The 18,707-nt window shown below is 41.3% G+C and overlaps 1 protein-coding gene across 1 annotated transcript; it reads left to right on the top strand.

The window, feature by feature from the left end:
- Positions 1-4,838: 4,838 nt before the first annotated feature.
- Positions 4,839-14,626, top strand: LOC310779684 (uncharacterized protein; the record flags this gene model as incomplete). Its single annotated transcript, XM_083640184.1, has 6 exons — positions 4,839-4,961; positions 10,963-11,149; positions 12,557-12,625; positions 13,530-13,694; positions 14,249-14,395; positions 14,502-14,626. The coding sequence occupies exons 1-6, from the start codon at positions 4,938-4,940 to the stop codon at positions 14,624-14,626; spliced, it is 717 nt and encodes a 238-aa protein (XP_083496310.1). The 5' UTR covers positions 4,839-4,937.
- Positions 14,627-18,707: the final 4,081 nt, after the last annotated feature.

Genomic DNA, 18,707 nt, shown 5'->3' on the forward strand with positions numbered 1-18,707 from the left:
TGTTTATTTATTTTATTGTATTAGTTTATTTGGCAGGGACATATACAAAGAAAACATTAAACCCCATAGGGGAAGAGATGCTTTGTAACAGATTTAGCCATAGGCTATTTTCCATCTGGAGCCCCTGTTCTGTTGCACCTTTTTTCTTTTGGAAAAGTAAATGCATGATAGCTGTGGGATATACTGGAATTAATTGTTTTATATTCATTGTATTTACACAAAAAAGAAAAGCTCTGTCCAGTAACCTGGAACACTTATTTTGAGATGTTTTTGAGTGAGATCGTCCTACCTCATGCAAATGATAAGAAATGTGACATGAATCTTAATTTTCTATTAAAGCAAAGTAAAAAAAAAAAAAAAACCCGCCAATTATTGTTCTTAGAAAGAGAATCGGCCAAAATCGGTATCGGCAAGTCAGACTATTCAAAAATCGGAAATCGGAACCGGCCAAGAAAATGGCAATCAAGAAAAATGCATATCTAACGGAAAATGTTTTGAAATATACACGCCGGGCAAAGGGCCAAGTCCAAAATGGCAAACATTTAAGCTTTTAATGGTCATAACAAAGCATTGCTCAGAAGCTTAGCAAGAATTATACAAATACACTAGTGAGACCTTCTGAGCATTGCTCGGTACAAATCTTTCTGAAAATATATTGGGGATGCACGATATATCGGCATTCATATCTGTATCGGCCGATGTTAGTCATTTTTTTAACACATGGGCATCGGTCCAATGTTGCATTGTTAATAAACGTTATCGGTATCAGCCAACATTTTCACATTGAGAGGAAACAATGTGGTAAATCTAAGATTTATGAGCTTTTCCAAATGTTTTGGAATGAAATAAATCCATAACTTTTTCAAATTCAGTGTTTACATGTCTTTTTCAGTATCTACACAATTTGATTATCATACAAATGTGTTTTTATACAGATCATGTCGACATTGGTAAATATTGGTTATCGGCCATAAGAGCAATGTATAATTTATTTATCGGTATCGGCCAAAGTTTTCATATATGTGCATCCCTAAATTTGATGTTTTTTGCCCTGACCTCCCCCCTCACACGAGTGTACATGGTTGTCACCATAATAAGGTATTTTTCCCATATTGTGCAGAAGGACACCTGGTGACAAGTATGGAGGACCAACTGCAAGATGAGAGTCCCAGGTTGTTCCAGAGGCTGCCCTGAGCGAAGAGGAGTACAAGGAAGCCATCTCACTGATAAAATATTCAGCTGAAGAGGACACAGTCAAGAAGAAGATGAAGCTGATGTTTGGCTATCGCCGCAACATGGTCCCCGACCCCTAGAAGTCAAGCAACGTCCTGTCTGACTTCCCACGTTTCAAGGATGTCAAAGGCTTGGTAATTATCTGTCATTATTTTTGACAGTATTATCACAATTGGATAGTTTTTAGTAGATTGGTATTGTAGTGATACTTAAACTAGCACCTATTAAAGGAAGGCTTTCTCGATTTTCAACCCGCTATCATTACAATGTCAGTATATGCAGATGGTAAGCCTTTACCTTCTCTTCATGTTTTCCTGCAATGAGATCTCTGCAGAGTTGTAATGTATCGGCATTGTGTATCATGTATGGTATAAACATTTGCATTTAAACATCATACTTAAAGCTGGATTGAGATATTGTATAAAAAAAATTGTGGAAGAGCTTCTTGTGATGATATAGAACTGATATATCTTCTGTATTTTGTAAAAATGCTGCTGACATTGCACATGCACTGAATTTTGTTGAAGGGCCACAGAAATTAATTCAAGTGTTTCAAACTTGTGTTGTTACAGGTTGGGACAGTGACCTCATCAGTTTTACTGCTGTTACACCTGATGATTCCACCCACTGCCCAGGGTCAGAAGAGACCAGGAAAGGTGTCGGCATCCCAAGCAGAGAAACATCTTGTGCTCTTCAAGAAGGTTTGTACTTTTCCCTAATTTATGATAGCCTGGTAAAAAAAAAAACATCCTGATCACATGACCTCAAATTCTGTTTCGCTTACGTATCAGTCTGGACTTCCAGCCACTCAGTGATTTCAGTGGGAGGGAGTACTTGCCTTGACAGACAACTCCTTCAGCCAATCAGCGTTACCAAATCCAGTCGAACGGCGAAAATGTATTTTCCACTGAGAAACTCCCCTGGTGCACACTCTTGTTGTTTAATTGTTATTGAGTCCATTTCAGCATTAACTGCACTTATGGCTGTGTTTACCCTTACTATTGTTAATGCTCATTGCTTCCGGAAACCATACTGTTTGGCTAGCAGAGACCCTGAGTTGCATTGGAATTTTAGGAAATCTCTGTATCCTATATGTGACTATACGTAGAGCGAAACAAGATGTGAGATCACGTGGACATTATGTTAGGATGGTTCTTATAGGAAAGGAGAACTTAAACGAAAGACAATGCTGATTTATTTTGCACATGGTCTCACACATCTGAAAAACGTAAACCATTTTGCAGGCTTTCATTTACTTTTACAGTTATTTAGTTGATTTGAGGTCAAAGTTGATGCCAGTGATTTCATTCATGCACAAATGACAACACAAGCAGCAACTTTAACTCAAATCAACTCAATAACTGTCCAAGAAAATGAATGGCTGCTAAACTGTTTACAGTTTTCAGGTATGTGTGACATCAGGTTCAAAATAAATCAGCATTTTGTTTTTTTCCATTTAATGTCTGGGCTCTGCGCTAGTAACATGCAAAGGAATATGCAATCGGCTCGCCACAACATGCATCCCAGACAAATCGCCATACATGTCTCTCTCTCTGACCGCAGCTGCACTGTAGACAGACCGTCCCGGTCGTGGTGGGACCCAGAAAGCTGGCTACGCTCTGCTGCCTCCCAGGCTGAAGCGTGAGCTTCTGTTACAGCTTTCAACCTGGGAGCCAGTCAGGCCAGTCCACAGCCCTGGCCATAGAGCAGTGACAGCAAGGTCTGCTGGTTAAGGGGCGCGCTGTCCCTGGTGAGAGAGCACCTCTGCTGAGATGAATTCCCCCTGACACGCGCAAACAATGAGCCGACCACATATTCCCCTGCATCACGTTGCATCTAATAACGGCACTCCACGGCATAACACTGATATTACAACCATGTAATTCTAATCGTCTGTTTGTGTTGTTTGTCTTCTCAGACCGGAACAAACATCCAAGAGCATCTTGATGCCATCACTATAGTGGTCAACCCTATCTCCTGGCTGTTGGACCTCAGAAGAATGCAATCCGCCAGTTCTTCATCATCCTTGACAAGAATGACACACCTTACAGGTCAACCTCTTCCCTTGCTGCTGTGGATGAACTGTTTGACGCACATTTTGTCTTTGGCACAACAGACAACACCATGCTCCACAACATGTTCCCATTCATCCAGACCACAGTGTACAATGTTGATGTTTGCGAAGTCAAGCAGAGTTCCCGTGTTGCTGAAGTCCGGGCAAGGCTGCTTAGGAATGAAGTGTTCTGTTTGTCATGCTGAGTTAACTAGTTCAAATGCGCTTGTTAGGCATTTCCGGTTAGTTCATGGTTATTTGGATGGAAGAAATCTTTGCCTTCAATGTGTTTAGGAAACATTTAAACACCAAACATACAGACTATGTTGACCAACAGATTGACACTGATGTTAATTTAAGCAGTGTAGACCTAGATGATCTAGGAGAGGTGGTGACCGCTAATGTAGATGAGACAGCCATAACATCTGGACTGTTGTCAAAGACTAATATTCATTTGTGTGCTCTATTCCATGCACAGGACATAGAGTGTTATGGTTTAATTTGATACTTGAGCCACTTGTTAATGATTTGAAAGTACTCGCTCAAGAGCGGGACTTCAAATTCCCATGTTTAAACACATGATTTGTGCTACTATTATTCAGGTCACTGTGGAAAATATTGGTTTGCATGGTCTGTTTGGCTTTGTGGAGTCATTTGGGGCTCGATACTGCTGTCGTTTCTGTCTCCTTGAGAAGCATTGTTTGAAGATGATCCGGAAGTTGTACTAAGAACTATCGATATGCACACACAGCACTGTCAAACTATGCAAACAGATCCTATGTATATTGTGTGAAACACACTTGTCTGTTAAATTCACTTCAGTAATTCCACACAGCCAACAGTTTTTCTGTAGACATAATGCATGCTGTTTTAGAGGGGGTCCCTCCGTTTGAGCTGAAACTTTTTCTGCAGTACATTCAGGGCAACTTCCTAAATGCTGAACAACTGGCTGGTAGAATACATGCTTTTGACTGTTTACAACCAGCAGCCAAACCGTCCACCAAGAGTAAAGTTGTTGGATGGAAGTAATGATTTGGAAATGAATGCCATACAGTCTTGGTGCTTATTGCGCAATATGCCTTTGTTATTTGATTCAGACAGATGATAAGTTGGTATCTTCTACTTTTGCTTCTCAATAAATGAAGACATTGACATAATGAATTGTGTTTGTTTGTTTTTTCACATTACATGCAAATTTTAAAGTATAGTAGTAGATTTAGATATACACTGACAGGAGTTAATTAAAAATCAACACTTGGTGTAAAGTGGGAATAACTCCCACAAGGAGTAAATACAATAAGAGTTAATTTGTATTCACACTGGTGAGAGTAAGCTTTAAATTAACACTCAGTGTTAACTACTTCTAACATGTGTTGCACTTTGTAGACGGTCCCTAAGCACTCGCAGCACATAGAGACCATTTTGTCCAGCTCGGAGGATCGCTCATTTAGGTGAAATGAGGATGTAGCTCGTTGTCTACCTTACTAAGATGGGAAAGAGGCATCGTGTGTGCAGTACAAACGCTTCGTTTATGAGCTATTGATCCGGGAAGTGTGAGAAGTGCGAATCCTGGAGGGAGTTGGGCTCAGAAGGTCCAGCACTCACTCATCATCCAGAGGGAGGGAGACGACGCAGAGCGAAAGCAGGTCTGATGATTTACATCCAACGTCGACAGGTAGGTGGTCTACAGTAAAGCTTAATTTATACTTAATTTATAGTATATAATCTATACTTTTAACGTCGGCTTTTGACTACTGTGGAAATGACATGGCATTTTGTCTTACCCAACATAAGATAAATGTCTTCTTTAATTAATTAATTCAGTTCGGGTTTGCAGACTCATTAAGATTAAACAATAAAACACAAAAAAACAAAAGCTATTATCCAACAAATGTATTTTATTATAGTGAATGAACTCGTCACACACTTTGTGAACTGAGTTTGTCATATTTTCCCGTTTAATTAAGCAAAGAAAGACACTGGCGGGCCTACATTAAATGTCTCTTTGCATCGAAGAACGTGAAATTAAACTTGAAAGATAATCTAAATTAAGAAGCTAAAGTTGTGGTTTGATGCAAATAAACTATCATTAAACACAAAAAAAACAAAATTTATGATCTTTGGCAAAACTAATAAACATCTGAATACTCCCGTAGAATTAATGATTGACAGTGTTAAACTAGAAAGAGTACATGAGAACACATTTTTAGGAGTAATAATCGACCACAACTTTAGCTGGAAACCACATATCAGATATATCAGGTCCAAGTTAGCAAGCACTGTGGGGATTCTATGCAAAACAAGGCACTTTTTGAACATCAAATCATTGCAAACACTGTACTGTACACTCTTCTTACCATACCTGACTTATTGTGTTGAAGTATGGGGAAACACCTATAGAAGCAACTTACAGACAATATGCAACATGCAAAAGAGAGCAATAAGGATAGTGAATAAGGTAGGTTATCATGAACACACAAATGTACTGTTTCATAAATCAAAGACGCTGAAGTTTTGGGATCTGGTGGAGTTCAAAACCGCCCAAACTCTGTATAAAGCGCGACATAACTTACTTCCTGGTAATATACAAAAACAGTTCAGTGATAGAGAAGGTGGTTATGAGCTGAGAGGGAGATTGAATTTCAAACAACCAATTGTTCATAGCACTCTGAAAAGCATGTGCGTATCTGTCTGTGGTGTGAAACTGTGGAATAAATTACCTGACGAGATCAAAGAAAGTAAAAATCTTGTGCAATTCAAAAAAAAGTATAGAAACATTATTCTGGAGAAGTATAGACGTGATGGTACATAATCAGGACTTATGGGTCACTTGTATTTCCTGTAGTATGTTTGGTATTAGCTATGTATGTGTAATTATATGTAGTAGGTAGCCTATGTGTGTATAGGCATGTATGAATAACTAGGAGCATGTGCTATTTGTGTGTGTAAATCAATGCATGTATGTATCCATGTGTATGCATATGTACTGCATATGTTTACATATAACGTAAAGGAAAAAGGGTAAGGGCATTTAATAAGCTAGCTAGCTTCAGCCCTAAAACCCTTTCGGTCAGCCTTATGTATCTTTTGTTTTCTTCTGTTTTTTTTCCTATTCTGTGAATATTCTTTGCTTTCTGATCGAAATAAACTAACTAACTAACTAACTAACTAACTAAGTTGCCTACCTGCAACAAGCCAGAGATGAGACGTGCAGTCAGTCAAACTTTATAGCCTATATATTTTCTGAAGTGGTCTATATTGACACGATGACGAGGGACTGCAGCTGGTTGACACGAGGCGGGCATCCAACTTTCAGAACGGACTTATAGCCTACTTCACAACATGAGAATATTTGCTTTACTTTAAACTCAAGGGCAAATGTAAGAATATTAGCCTTGTGTTACCTGTAGCCTACATCTGAGAACGAAATCCCTTGTTGCCTGTTGTGAGCTTTGAGACGATGCTCCATAAAGTGTTCAGACAAATAAATGAAAGCATTAAATACTCCATGGCAAATCAATTGAGGTTCTAGTAGGTTATTTATGCTGAAATGATGTTGACATTAGTGGCTAAATTAACGGACATAATAATAAGCTTTACAACCTGAAGAGGACTTCTCTGTCGCTGCGAGAATTCTCGCAATATGCTTGCGGCAGTTTCTTCGATCAGCGCTCAGAATGTGCAAAGCAACTTGCGATTTTTATCAACCCAACTTTTCCTCGCTGTGGCGGCTTCTCATGGCTGGTTGGATCTTGTTCTGGACCATCATTACATAAAAATAACTGGCTGAGGGATGTCTGCGTTGACATTTCGGTCTCTTGTGTCAAGCCAAAACGCTCTCCGCTGCACCGGCCTGTCGGGTGCGGGATGCTGCAGCTGTAGTGTACGCATGGAGCGTGATTTCTAACCCCACATAGGATAAGCAATAACCACGCCCTGTGGCACCGGGATTGGCCAGGAGCACCTGGGGTTTTTCATCTTTTAAAATAAAGATGTTTAAAAAACTATTGCTTGTTACATTTTCAGTGCTGTACCTTTTCTCTGGGTAAGAATTGAGCTCGAAATTAACGATACATCATATTATATATGAGCTATGAACGTGAACACAACACCGTTTATATTATTGCATGTTTTTGTAGATTGTGTAGATTGTGTAGATTACAATTATTATGCTTATTATTATTATTACTATGCTAAGGAAGGTAGGTGACCATAATTCATTTCAATGTCCGCTCTCAATATCGCTGTCTGTTTGGTTCATGAAATCGCTGGGCTGCGTGGCCTCCAGTGTAGAGTCTGCTCCAGTGTAGTGTCCTCTAGAGAGAGAGTGGCGTCAGCGGAGGACCAAAATGCAAGAATCATTAGCCAATGAACAGCCAGGAATGGGTCTCGCGCTACTTTTGCATGCTAAAATAAAGCAGATAATGTACAATTTGATTCATTTCAAGGGATGAAAAACCCTTTCAAAGTACAACACTGTCTATTTTGATGCAACTTGACAGTGCTGCTTTTTTTACTGAAGAGTTCCACTTTCTACTTCCTGGAAAAAAACTGGTCCATTGGAGTGAATGGAGATGTCGGAACTCTTCGGCTCTGCTCCAGTGTTGCTCCTGGCCAATCCCGGCGCCACAAGGCGTGGTTATTGCTTATCCTATGTGGGGTTAGAAATCACGCGCGCATGGAGCGTCTGCCCCAACCACTCAACATAACAGCGGGGCGAAAATATATAATATTTAATTCTATTAAGTTGTAGCTTATGGCAACATCACTGGTCACACAATATTGGGCTATTTTATATAATGGATTTATTTATTTGGCATTTCCAACCGGCTACTTGAGCCGGCGACCTTTTAATTTGCCGGCCGGCTATTACCAGCTAACGGAATCCCTGACACACACACACACACACACACACACACACACACACACACACACACACACACACACACACACACACACACACACACACACACACACACACACACACACACACACACACACACACACACACACACACACACACACACACACACACACACACACACACACACACACACACAGAGGCGTGGACCCGCGACATAATAAACAATAATAAGAATCATAATAAGGTCATCACAGGTCCACACCACAGTGGACCTGTAAACTGAAGCCTCGAGGGCTTCATTCTTTTAACGTCGGCTTTTGACTACTGTGGAAATGACATGGCATTTTGTCTTACCCAACATAAGATAAATGTCAGAGAACATAACATTAACAACACAACATAACAACATAAGATAAATTAAGCTGAAATAAGATATTATGTTGTTGCAACAGGTGTGAATGATGAGCAGTGGCCTTAGATTTCTCTCTCTAAGGCCTTTGATACCGTTGACCATATTACTTTAATTGGCTGTCTTAAATCTATTGGTTTTTCTGAGCATGCAGTTGGGTGGATTGGAAACTATCTCACAGACAGAACCCAGACTATCCAGTTAGAGGGTGCTGCCTCTGAGGTATTGCATGTCCACAAGGGGGTGCCCCAAGTTTCGGTTTTGGGTCCATTATTATTTACTATGTACATAAATTGTATTGGACAAAATATTCCAAATGCATCCTTTCATTTCTATGCTGATGACACTGTCATCTACTGCCTTGCACCTACTCCTGCCAGGGCTTTTGCCTATCTTCAGCTTGCATTTGACAGAGTACAAGAACAGCTTTGTAATCTGCAGCTGGTTCTAAATGCTGACAAAACCAAACTTATGTTCTTTACTACTTCAAATACAGTAAGATCAGCATTGAGTGATAAAATTGTCACCAGAAATGGTAAAGAAATTGAGTTGGTATCTACTTTCAAATACCTTGGGTTTTTAATTGATGACCGCTTGTCTTTTAAGGCGCATATTCAGTATGCTTCAAAGAAGCTGAAAGTTTTATTAGGATTTTATTTTAGAAACAAGTCTTGCTTTTCTTTTTTTGTGAAGAAAAAACTGGTGGAGTCTACCTTTCTACCTGTTCTTGACTATGGCGATGTGCTATATATGAATGCCACTGCTCAGTGTCTCCACATGCTGGACAGTGTGTATCATGGGGCTTTGAGGTTCATTACAAACTGTGGATCTCTTACTCATCATTGTGCATTGTATTCAAAAGTGAATTGGCCTGCTTACACGCCGCCTCGGTCATTGGTATGTCTTAATTTACAAAGCCATTCTTGGCAAAGTTCCTACCTAGCTGTCGTCACTTTTAAGCTTCAAATGTGGGAATTACAATCTTCGTTCTCAGGACACTCTACAATTTTCTGTTCCCAAAGTCCGAACTGAATTGGGGAAGAAAGCTTTTAGGTTCTCTGCACCCACCGCATGGAACAGTCTGCAGTCTGATCTTAAACTTAATAGCTTAGTAACCTTAAATGGTTTTAAGGCTATGGTAAAATCTCTTGAGAACAGGCTGTCTGTATGCAAATGTTTTATTTGATCATTTTAATGTTATTCAATTGTATGTGTTTATGTGTTTGTTTGTTGTAACTTTGTGTTGCTGCTGTTTCTTGGCCAGGTCTCTCTTGTAAAATAGATCTTTGATCTCAATGGGACAAACCTGGTTAAATAAAGGCTAAATAAAAAATAAAAAAAAAGAAGTGTTGGGGGTAACTCATTACAAAAGTAACATTATTAATATATTGCTTTTAGCAGTAACTCAGTAATATAACTTGAGGGTGTTCACGGTGTGTTTCGCGTTGTTTGGTCATGACATGGAAAAAAAATGCCTGCAAGTCTGCTGCCCTTTTGGAGATGAACTGCTATTAAAGGCAGCCGTGACGAGCGGCTGCTTTTGCGCTCTGCTCTGTCCTAGGGTGTAAATAATAATAATAGTTCATTTATTTTATATAGCGCTTTTCAAGACCCAAAGACGCTTAACAGAGAAACAAAAGACAAGCGACAGGGAACAGAAACAGGCAACAGATACAAGTAACAGGCAACAGTTACAGGGAACAAATAGCCTACAAATAACAGTGGCGGTTCAGGGCAAGGTTGTATGGAGAAGCAGAGGGGAGGAAGATAACAGGAGGGGGGGGGTGGGGGGGTTTTGGGGTGATGATTTGGAGGAGGTGGTCACTCAGGGGTAGGGGAGGTTGTAAGCTTGGGAGAACAGGTAGGTTTTAAGTCGGGTTTTGAAAGTGGGGAGTGAGTGAGGGAGAGTCTCGGACGGTCTGGGGGAGGGAGTTTCAAAGTTGGGGTGCAGTGCGGGAGAAAGCACGGTCACCAAAGGTTTTGAGTCTGGATGGGGGGATGATGAGGGTGGCAGTAGAAGAGGATCGGAGTGTACGGGAGGGGCGATGGGGGATGAGGAGGTCAGTCAGGTAGGGGGGGGCTAGGCTGTGGAGGGCTTTGAAGGTGAGGAGGAGTAATTTGAAGTCGATGCGAGATAGGTGTATTCACACCTTTGATTTGCTTCCATGCAAGATATCTGGGCTAAATCTTATGATGTTACTAATCTTAATCTGAGTGTTTAATCCGGGGACAACGGATGGAAATTAGCCTTGTGCTAAATCCGGCAATTTTTACACCCTTATTATGTTCCAGGTAACTGTATCTGTCTCATGGTTTTTGTGTTCATTAATTTTGCACTGTCCCGTCGAAATAAACAATTGAATTGAATTGAATGTGCATAATCACCTAATCCCTTGGTTTCAGATGGAGCAAGAGGAGGAAGGTGAAGGTAGTGTGGAGAGGGGAATTGAACTGGAGGCCAAACCCAAAGAAGTGCTGGACGGTTCTGAGGAACAGACAAAGGCCTCAGTGTCTCGCCCATGGGAGGACGAGCCAATGGTGGACTCCACCACCACACAGGAGGACAGGAGGGACACCTCTAAGATGAAAGGTATTATATCATTGAGAGAGTATGGCACGCCATCCATCCAGCGCTGTGTAGTATTTAGACCAGTGATACTCAATTTACGGCCCGGGGGCCAGATGCGGCCCACGATAGGGTGCAGAGTGGCCCCCCCTGACCATTTTCTAATTCACAATGAAAACTAACGTTGTAGATTCAACACTGGGCTCCCCAGCTGAACGTCTGATGTCACGACAGACACACGCAGCCATTCCAGTAAGCACCAAACTACTCGAACCGACCCCAAAATGTGCCCAGCAAGTCAACGCCCAACTCCTTAACAAAAGACTCACTCTCAAGCGCCACTATGACAAGTCGAGTCGCCCACTACAGCTTCCCCTCCTCGCCCTGCACCCACAACACGCTTGAGCACTGGGAACAGTAATAAACCAGTGGTGTAGTCTACGTGATATGCAGGTATATGGCGTATACACACTGCGAAATGACTCAGATTTGCATATGCGCACTGGGAAATGCGCTATGATACGTATCGTTTTCACTTTCCATTCATAAAATTCACCCTGTGCGCTCTGTGTGTCCCTACGTTCACACACAGCACCCAAGCCTTGCCTACGCCTTGCCTTTACCCACACTTTTAAATAGGCGTCCTAATAGTCAATGAGGCTGTGTACACAGGGCCAGGGGCGCCGTAGTGGGGGGGAAACCTAGGACGATTCTAGGGGCCCTTGAAGCTGACAGGGGCCCTAAAAGCTTGGACACTAGGGAATTTTTTGCAGTATTAAATTATTAACCTATTGTAATTAATATACTATTTTATTCCATGTACTAGTAAAACGAATTGCTTCTTTTTGGCAAAAAAAACAAATCATCTTGCACACACACCTCCCTTCGATTTTCAAGAAATGGTTTCTCCCTGCCTGGCTGACACAGGAGAAATAGGCACGCCTCCCATCCAGGCAGCGTGGGGCAGCAGCAATAACAACAGAGTTGCGCGCTGATCGATCAGATGAGAGGAGAGAGGAGAGAGGAGACGACCAGTAACCAGCAACATGCCAAAAGCCAAAGCAAAGTCAGGTTTCCAAAAAAGAAAGGATAGGGAAGAAAGAGAGGAGAGATTTATAGGAAGGCAGGTGAGTGCTGGACTGGTGCAGCTGCTGTCTGCCTGTCTCTGTGTGAGGCGAGGCAGATAGGCTACGTGAATCACTCTGCCATGTTAACCTAGAGAACTGTCTAGTCTGTCTGGCGCCATCTGAACATTTATTCAACTTTTCTTAACTACTGGAAATTACCCTGTTAGACCTTAGTGAAATATGCTTACTTCACAGAGTGTTTACATTTCCCTCCTGTCTAGCGAACATTTAATCAATGCAAACAATTGTTTGCAAGCCGTTCATATAAATCAGTTGTCCCTCCCTGGCTCTTGCCTAACAACAGATGCTGAATCAGACACAGCCCCTCCCCCACCGGCACCTTCCAATGAACCAGTCCTAACTGATGAAGGAGGTGAGACACACACGGCAGCATTGTGTTGAATGACATGGTAGTTGGCACAATTGCAGTGGGTCTGTGGGGATTTATTTGTAATACTACTACTACTACTACTACTACTAATAATAATAATAATAGTAATAATAATAATAAAAAAATAAGAAGGATCAACACAATTTATTTGTCCACATAATGACCATTATATGAAAGTAAAAGCAGCCCACAAATGACAGCCAATGTTAAAATAACTTGAAGTTATATGGCCAGGGTAGGAACGGCTTTGATGCAGACTGAAATATGGTTGCAGGTAAATTTCGATTTCGGTCAATATTCTGCATGATTCAGTCCTGTTTATTTTGTTATTTTTCCATGTTGTAAGCAGTTAATTAAAGCCCCATTCAGTAAGTTTCCAACTGCGCCCTCTGCGTGCATTAGTATCGATAATGATATCGGCGTTCAAAGTCAACAAAACACAGCGCCAGAAAGCTCTATGTACATGTTGTGACATCGGGTACTCACCACGTGATGAAATAATAATCCATAGTTCCGTGAAACATCATTTTCGTAGCAAATCCGAATCGAGTTACTTCCTCGTTTTACTGAACACAGCGCTTCCGCTGTACAGCGCATGCGCGCATGCTTTTGTTTTTTCTTTTTTCTTGCTACGGGACGTGACAGACAAACTGCTTAGTCCCAGTGCTGGCCAATGGAGGGTGGTGTGGGATAAATAAAGACGAGGGTCTCCCTATTAAAAGTCAATCTACCATGTCCTGTGACTAAAAAGCAGTTATACTAAGGTAAAAAATGTCAAAAATCTTACTGATTGGGGCTTTAAAGCAAACAATATTGAGTAACTGAAATTTTGGTTACAATATTACAAGTATTTTATTACAATATATGTGTCATGTACACTCTACAGAGCCAGCAGGACCCTCTTCAAGCGACAATGATTTGTCAGGGAGGAGTGTGAAGTTGGAGGAGGACGTTAACAGTGCAGAGAGGAGTGTGGAAGTGGAGGAAGAGGTGAACAGTGCCAGCAGTACCAGAGATTCAGAGGAAGAAAATCTTCTATCAGACGATCCAGGTTTGTGGCCAGCAAAAATAACTCAACTAGTCATTAGTTGATAGTATTTCTTTGTTCCCTCTGGTGTATTCAGAGCAGAGAGAGAGTATGATGATTCAACAGGGATGGTGGTGAGATGAAGGTGAATGAGAAAAGGAGCAAATATTGATGGTTAAGACTGAATAATGACAACACTACAGTGTTATCCTAATATAATTTAAAATGCGATATTATCCTCTAAATCAGCTTCAAACAGCCCAAATCTTTCGGCTGGCGCCCTTCGGACGCCGGCATCAGTGGGGCCCATACTATGTCCTGTCATGAGCTGCGCCGATTTTATCGTTTAGGCGTGAGTTCTATTTTCAAGCTGACTAGGCGCGTGAAGGCAGACTTCAAGCCATGAAGAAAAAAACGCGACAATATCCGTGGGAAATGGCAAAGTCAACTGAATTTAGAGAGAGAGAGAGAGAGAGAGAGAGCATCTTTCTACTCCAAACATGACAGAGAGACAAACATGACTGAGAGAGACAAACATGACATGTACTGTAACATCTTTCTACTCCAAACCCTTTCAGCAAACATTCAGAACCTTCAGGCTGGGGGGCAAACGCTGGTGCCCACTGAGGAAAACCCTCCCGCCACCTCCTCGCCCTTTTTCCCCCTCACACCTCACCTCTCACGGCAGGAAAAGCTTGACAAACTCAAAAAGTTTTGGAAGGACTGTAAGTGTTTACTCAACCTCCTCTGTCATTGTGAGATTAAAATCCATCAGTCTCCATTTGTCAGTATGGGATCAACTGATTTTAACACCGCACATTTTTGTTACAGATGCCGACAAGGTCAACCAGGTCGACTCAGAGAGTTGCTGGTTATGTGAGGAGCTGAAGAAGAAAGGTTCAGCTGACTGCTTAGCTGATGCATTCAATTCAACTCAGACAGGGCACCCTCTTTAATTCTGCTCCAGTCTGCTGCCTAAGATGGCTGCTTCATCTGCAAGCTGTTTGCAACCCACCTCCTTCTTTCATGCGGTGTCTGACTTAAAACAATGTAATTTCTGTTGTCATTGTTGCTTGCTCTGTTCTGTATCTGGAGGTCTTTTGTTGCTCTCCTTGCCTTAAGGCTATTTCATGCTTTGAGATATGTCTCAGACTGTTTTCAATAATGAAGACTACTTCACTAGTCAATGACTGTTTATCCATCCCATTCACTAATCCATGGTTCCTTTCCATTCATCTCTCTCTCCCCTGCAGCAACAAATATAGCAAGGATTAGAGGCTATATGTCCAAACAAGATCTTGAAAAACTAATTCATGCTTTCATTTCTAGCAGGCTAGACTACTGCAACAGTCTTTTCAATGGTCTTCCCAAAAAAGCTATTAAACAACTACAGCTCATTCAGAATGCGGCTGCTAGAGTTCTAACAAGAACCAAGAAAGCTGAACACATTACACCAGTTCTCAAATCCCTGCATTGGCTGCCAGTAAATCTTAGAATAGACTTTAAAATTCTGCTAATAGTTTACAAATCTCTCAACAGGTCAGGCCCACACTACATCTCTGAAATGCTTCTACACTATGCACCATCCAGATCCCTGAGATCTTCAGGCACTGGTCTACTAATTGTCCCGACGACCAAATCAAAACATGGTGAAGCCGCGTTCTCCCACTATGCCTCTCATAACTGGAACAAACTCCCTGAACACATTAGATCTGCCCCTACTCTGCCTATTTTTAAATCCAAGCTAAAGACCTTTATGTTTACTCTTGCCTTTAACTGCTACTAAACTACTGCCTCTCTCCAGCCCGGCAGAATAAACCTGTATTCGGCCTGTCATTTTTATTTTTTTTCCTGTACATTTCCAACAAATGGACTGTACATGTAATAATAATAATCTGAAATGTTTGCATATTGTGGGTGTGTCAAAAATGACATGTGGATAATCAGTGGTAAAATTGTAGCCAGAACCAAGTTAGCCGATTGTAACTGGTAAAGCTATACCACTTTTGCAGCAGGACCAAGTTAGCCGATTGTAACTGGTAAAGCTCATTATGTTCAAAAGTAAGGTCCATGTTAGGCACATTGTAACAAGACCAAATTGGAGCAGAACCAAGTTAGCCGATTGTAACTGGTAAAGCTCAAAATGTTTGATGCATTTTTGAAATTTCCACAACATGTATTTGTGGGTGTGTCAAAAATGACATGTGGATAATCAGTGGTAAAATTGTAGCCAGAACCAAGTTAGCCGATTGTAACTGGTAAAGCTATACCACTTTTGCAGCAGGACCAAGTTAGCCGATTGTAACTGGTAAAGCTCATTATGTTCAAAAGTAAGGTCCATGTTAGGCACATTGTAACAAGACCAAATTGGAGCAGAACCAAGTTAGCCGATTGTAACTGGTAAAGCTCAAAATGTTTGATGCATTTTTGAAATTCCCACAACATGTAACAAACAAACAACCAAAAATAAGACTGAAGAATGCCTTGTAACTTATTTAAAACAGAAATAATGTTTCATGTTTGTTAATTTGAGTATATATTCTAACTAAAACTGTCGGCTGTGTTTTTTATATATGCATTGCTTTGCTGCTTGTTTTTTCAATTATTTTTTTGTAAAGCACCTTGAATTGCCTTTGTGTATGAAAGGTGCTATATAAATAAATTTGACTTGACTTGACTTGACTTATCACACTTGCACTCATATGCCCTGTTATATTTGTACTATGTTGTAAACTGAGTCCACAGCACAAGAATTTCACACGTGATACTTGTAGTTTCAAGTTTCAAGTTTTCAAGTTTATTAAAGAAAAAAACATTGTTGCATCACAAGATGAAATGAGATGTATTTTTACAAGTTAAAAAACAGACAAGAATATATACAGTATAACAATAAAATGTCTACAGTACAGGGAGGAGATAACTAAAAGGATGGACAATGTGAGCACAGCCTGTCAGCTCTTGGTAAGAAGGACTGCTGGTGTCTTTTGGTGTGACTTATTGGCCCTGTGAACAATCTAGTAGTTCTCTGTCCATATTGGTGGTGTGGAGGTTTGAGGGCTCCAAGTAGGGGGTTGGACCCTTCCTCCTCCAGCATCCGCTTGAATTCTCTGGAGGTGGCTTCATCTCTCCGCTCCGCCAGGCTGGGGAATGTTCCACTTGGTAGGCCCATAATACGGCAGCACCTCCGCTGCACACATTCCAGGTCCTGAGTTAGGTTTTTGTTCAGCCCTCCCCAGACTGGAGAAGCATACTCCAAGACAGGTCTGATGAAGCTCACATAAATTTGGGACAGGACGTCAGGTGGGAGCCCTGCTCGCTTGGCGACACTCAAGTAGTGTATTCGGGGTTGGGCTTTTTTGATGATGTAGTTAATGTGGGACTCCCATGACAGGTCGGAGGAGAGCTGCACCCCAAGGAGTTTAAAGGTGTGCACTCGCTCCACAGCGTGGCCGTCAACAACAACAGGAGGTGGGATTGGTTGATTTTGAGGCTTCCTGAGGCTAATGACCATGTCCTTCGTTTTCAGGGCATTGGCTTTCAGACAGAAGGTCTGGCCCCATGCAACCACTCCATCCACAGCTGCCTGCATCTGACCAGGGAGAGACCCCATGAGATTTTCAGTGAGGGTTAAGTCGTCAGCGTATTTTACAGGGTCAATGCTGCATGGTATCATACTGTCTAGAGAGTTCATACACAGGACGAATAGTAGAGGGGAAAAGACCCCACCTTGTGGCACGCCCGCTTTCACAAATTGAGGTTTTGAGTGGAAGTTACCCCACTTGACAGCCTGCTGCCTGCCATCTTGGTAGCTGGAGACAGAGCCAGATGTGCTGTGAGATGCCAAGACCTTTGAGTGATTGTAAGAGCTGGCAATGGTCAATGGTGTCAAATGCCCGAGTGAAATCTATAAACGTACGACGGAGTGACAATAAAAATCTTGAATCTTGAATCTAATTAACATCCAAACTACCAAACCTGTTGACTGATGAAGGCTTTGAACTGCTGGGTGTCTGGAAAGCCCTTTGCCACTAGAGGGCACTCATGCAATGGAAAAGAAAAGATAACGCAGGAAATTAGACTTCATTCATACAGAAACTATTTCACTCCTACATTATATATAATTATTATATATAAAAAATTCTTATGATTTCCTGCTATATAGGCATTTGATTGAGCTTTATCTTTCTGTTCTCTTCCACATCTATAGTGTGTATGTATATATATATATAAATTGTGGTATTTTTTTATTTAATTATATATATTGTTTTTATGTGTTATTGTTTTTGTTGCCAATACTTGGGACATTCGGAATTATACATGGCTTTTGGGCATGATACAGAAACACCTCTTCACACAGCAAACCTTAGTGCTTGAATCTGATTTTTTGCTCACATGGTAAATTGAGTGAAAAACATTCTCTAAAATGAGTGCTGGGCGATATAACCAAAAACATATCGGTATAAATATATTTCAAATCAGTCGATATCGATAATTATTGATCATTTTTAATGGCATATTTTGAATAAAGACCACAAGAAAAAAAAATGGGTTAAGTAATAATAATAACAACAACAACAACATGGTTGAACAATCTTATGATAGAGAGACAGAGGGAAGGGGCGAAAGGGGAGAGAAAGTGGGGGAGGAGAGAGTTAGGAAAGAGGGAGGTGGGGAGAGAGAGAGGTAGGGAAGAGGGAAGAGGAGAGAGAGCATAACAGACAGAATAGGATATACTGGGGCTGGGACAGTAGCTGCCATAGACTGTACAAACTAACTGTGACTTTAATGTGAAATATTTAATTGCAAGGAATAAAAGGAGGAGGCGGCTGCGAATACACAATTAAAATGCCACAACTACATTACCCGACGTTGCGCCTTTTCCCGCACAGTGTGCGCTTCTCTTCCTGATTGGGCGAAGGCCACGCCAAGCAACAAAAGACTCGACGTGACTGGCTCGTGCCGTGCCTCTAGTTACCCGGATGAAGGATTTCCTATATAAAGTGGACCGCTGGAGGCGGGCGTTGTAGTTCAAACCAA

Source organism: Poromitra crassiceps (assembly GCF_964638095.1).
Source record: "Poromitra crassiceps genome assembly, chromosome: 7".
NCBI classification, from domain to species: domain Eukaryota; kingdom Metazoa; phylum Chordata; class Actinopteri; order Beryciformes; family Melamphaidae; genus Poromitra; species Poromitra crassiceps.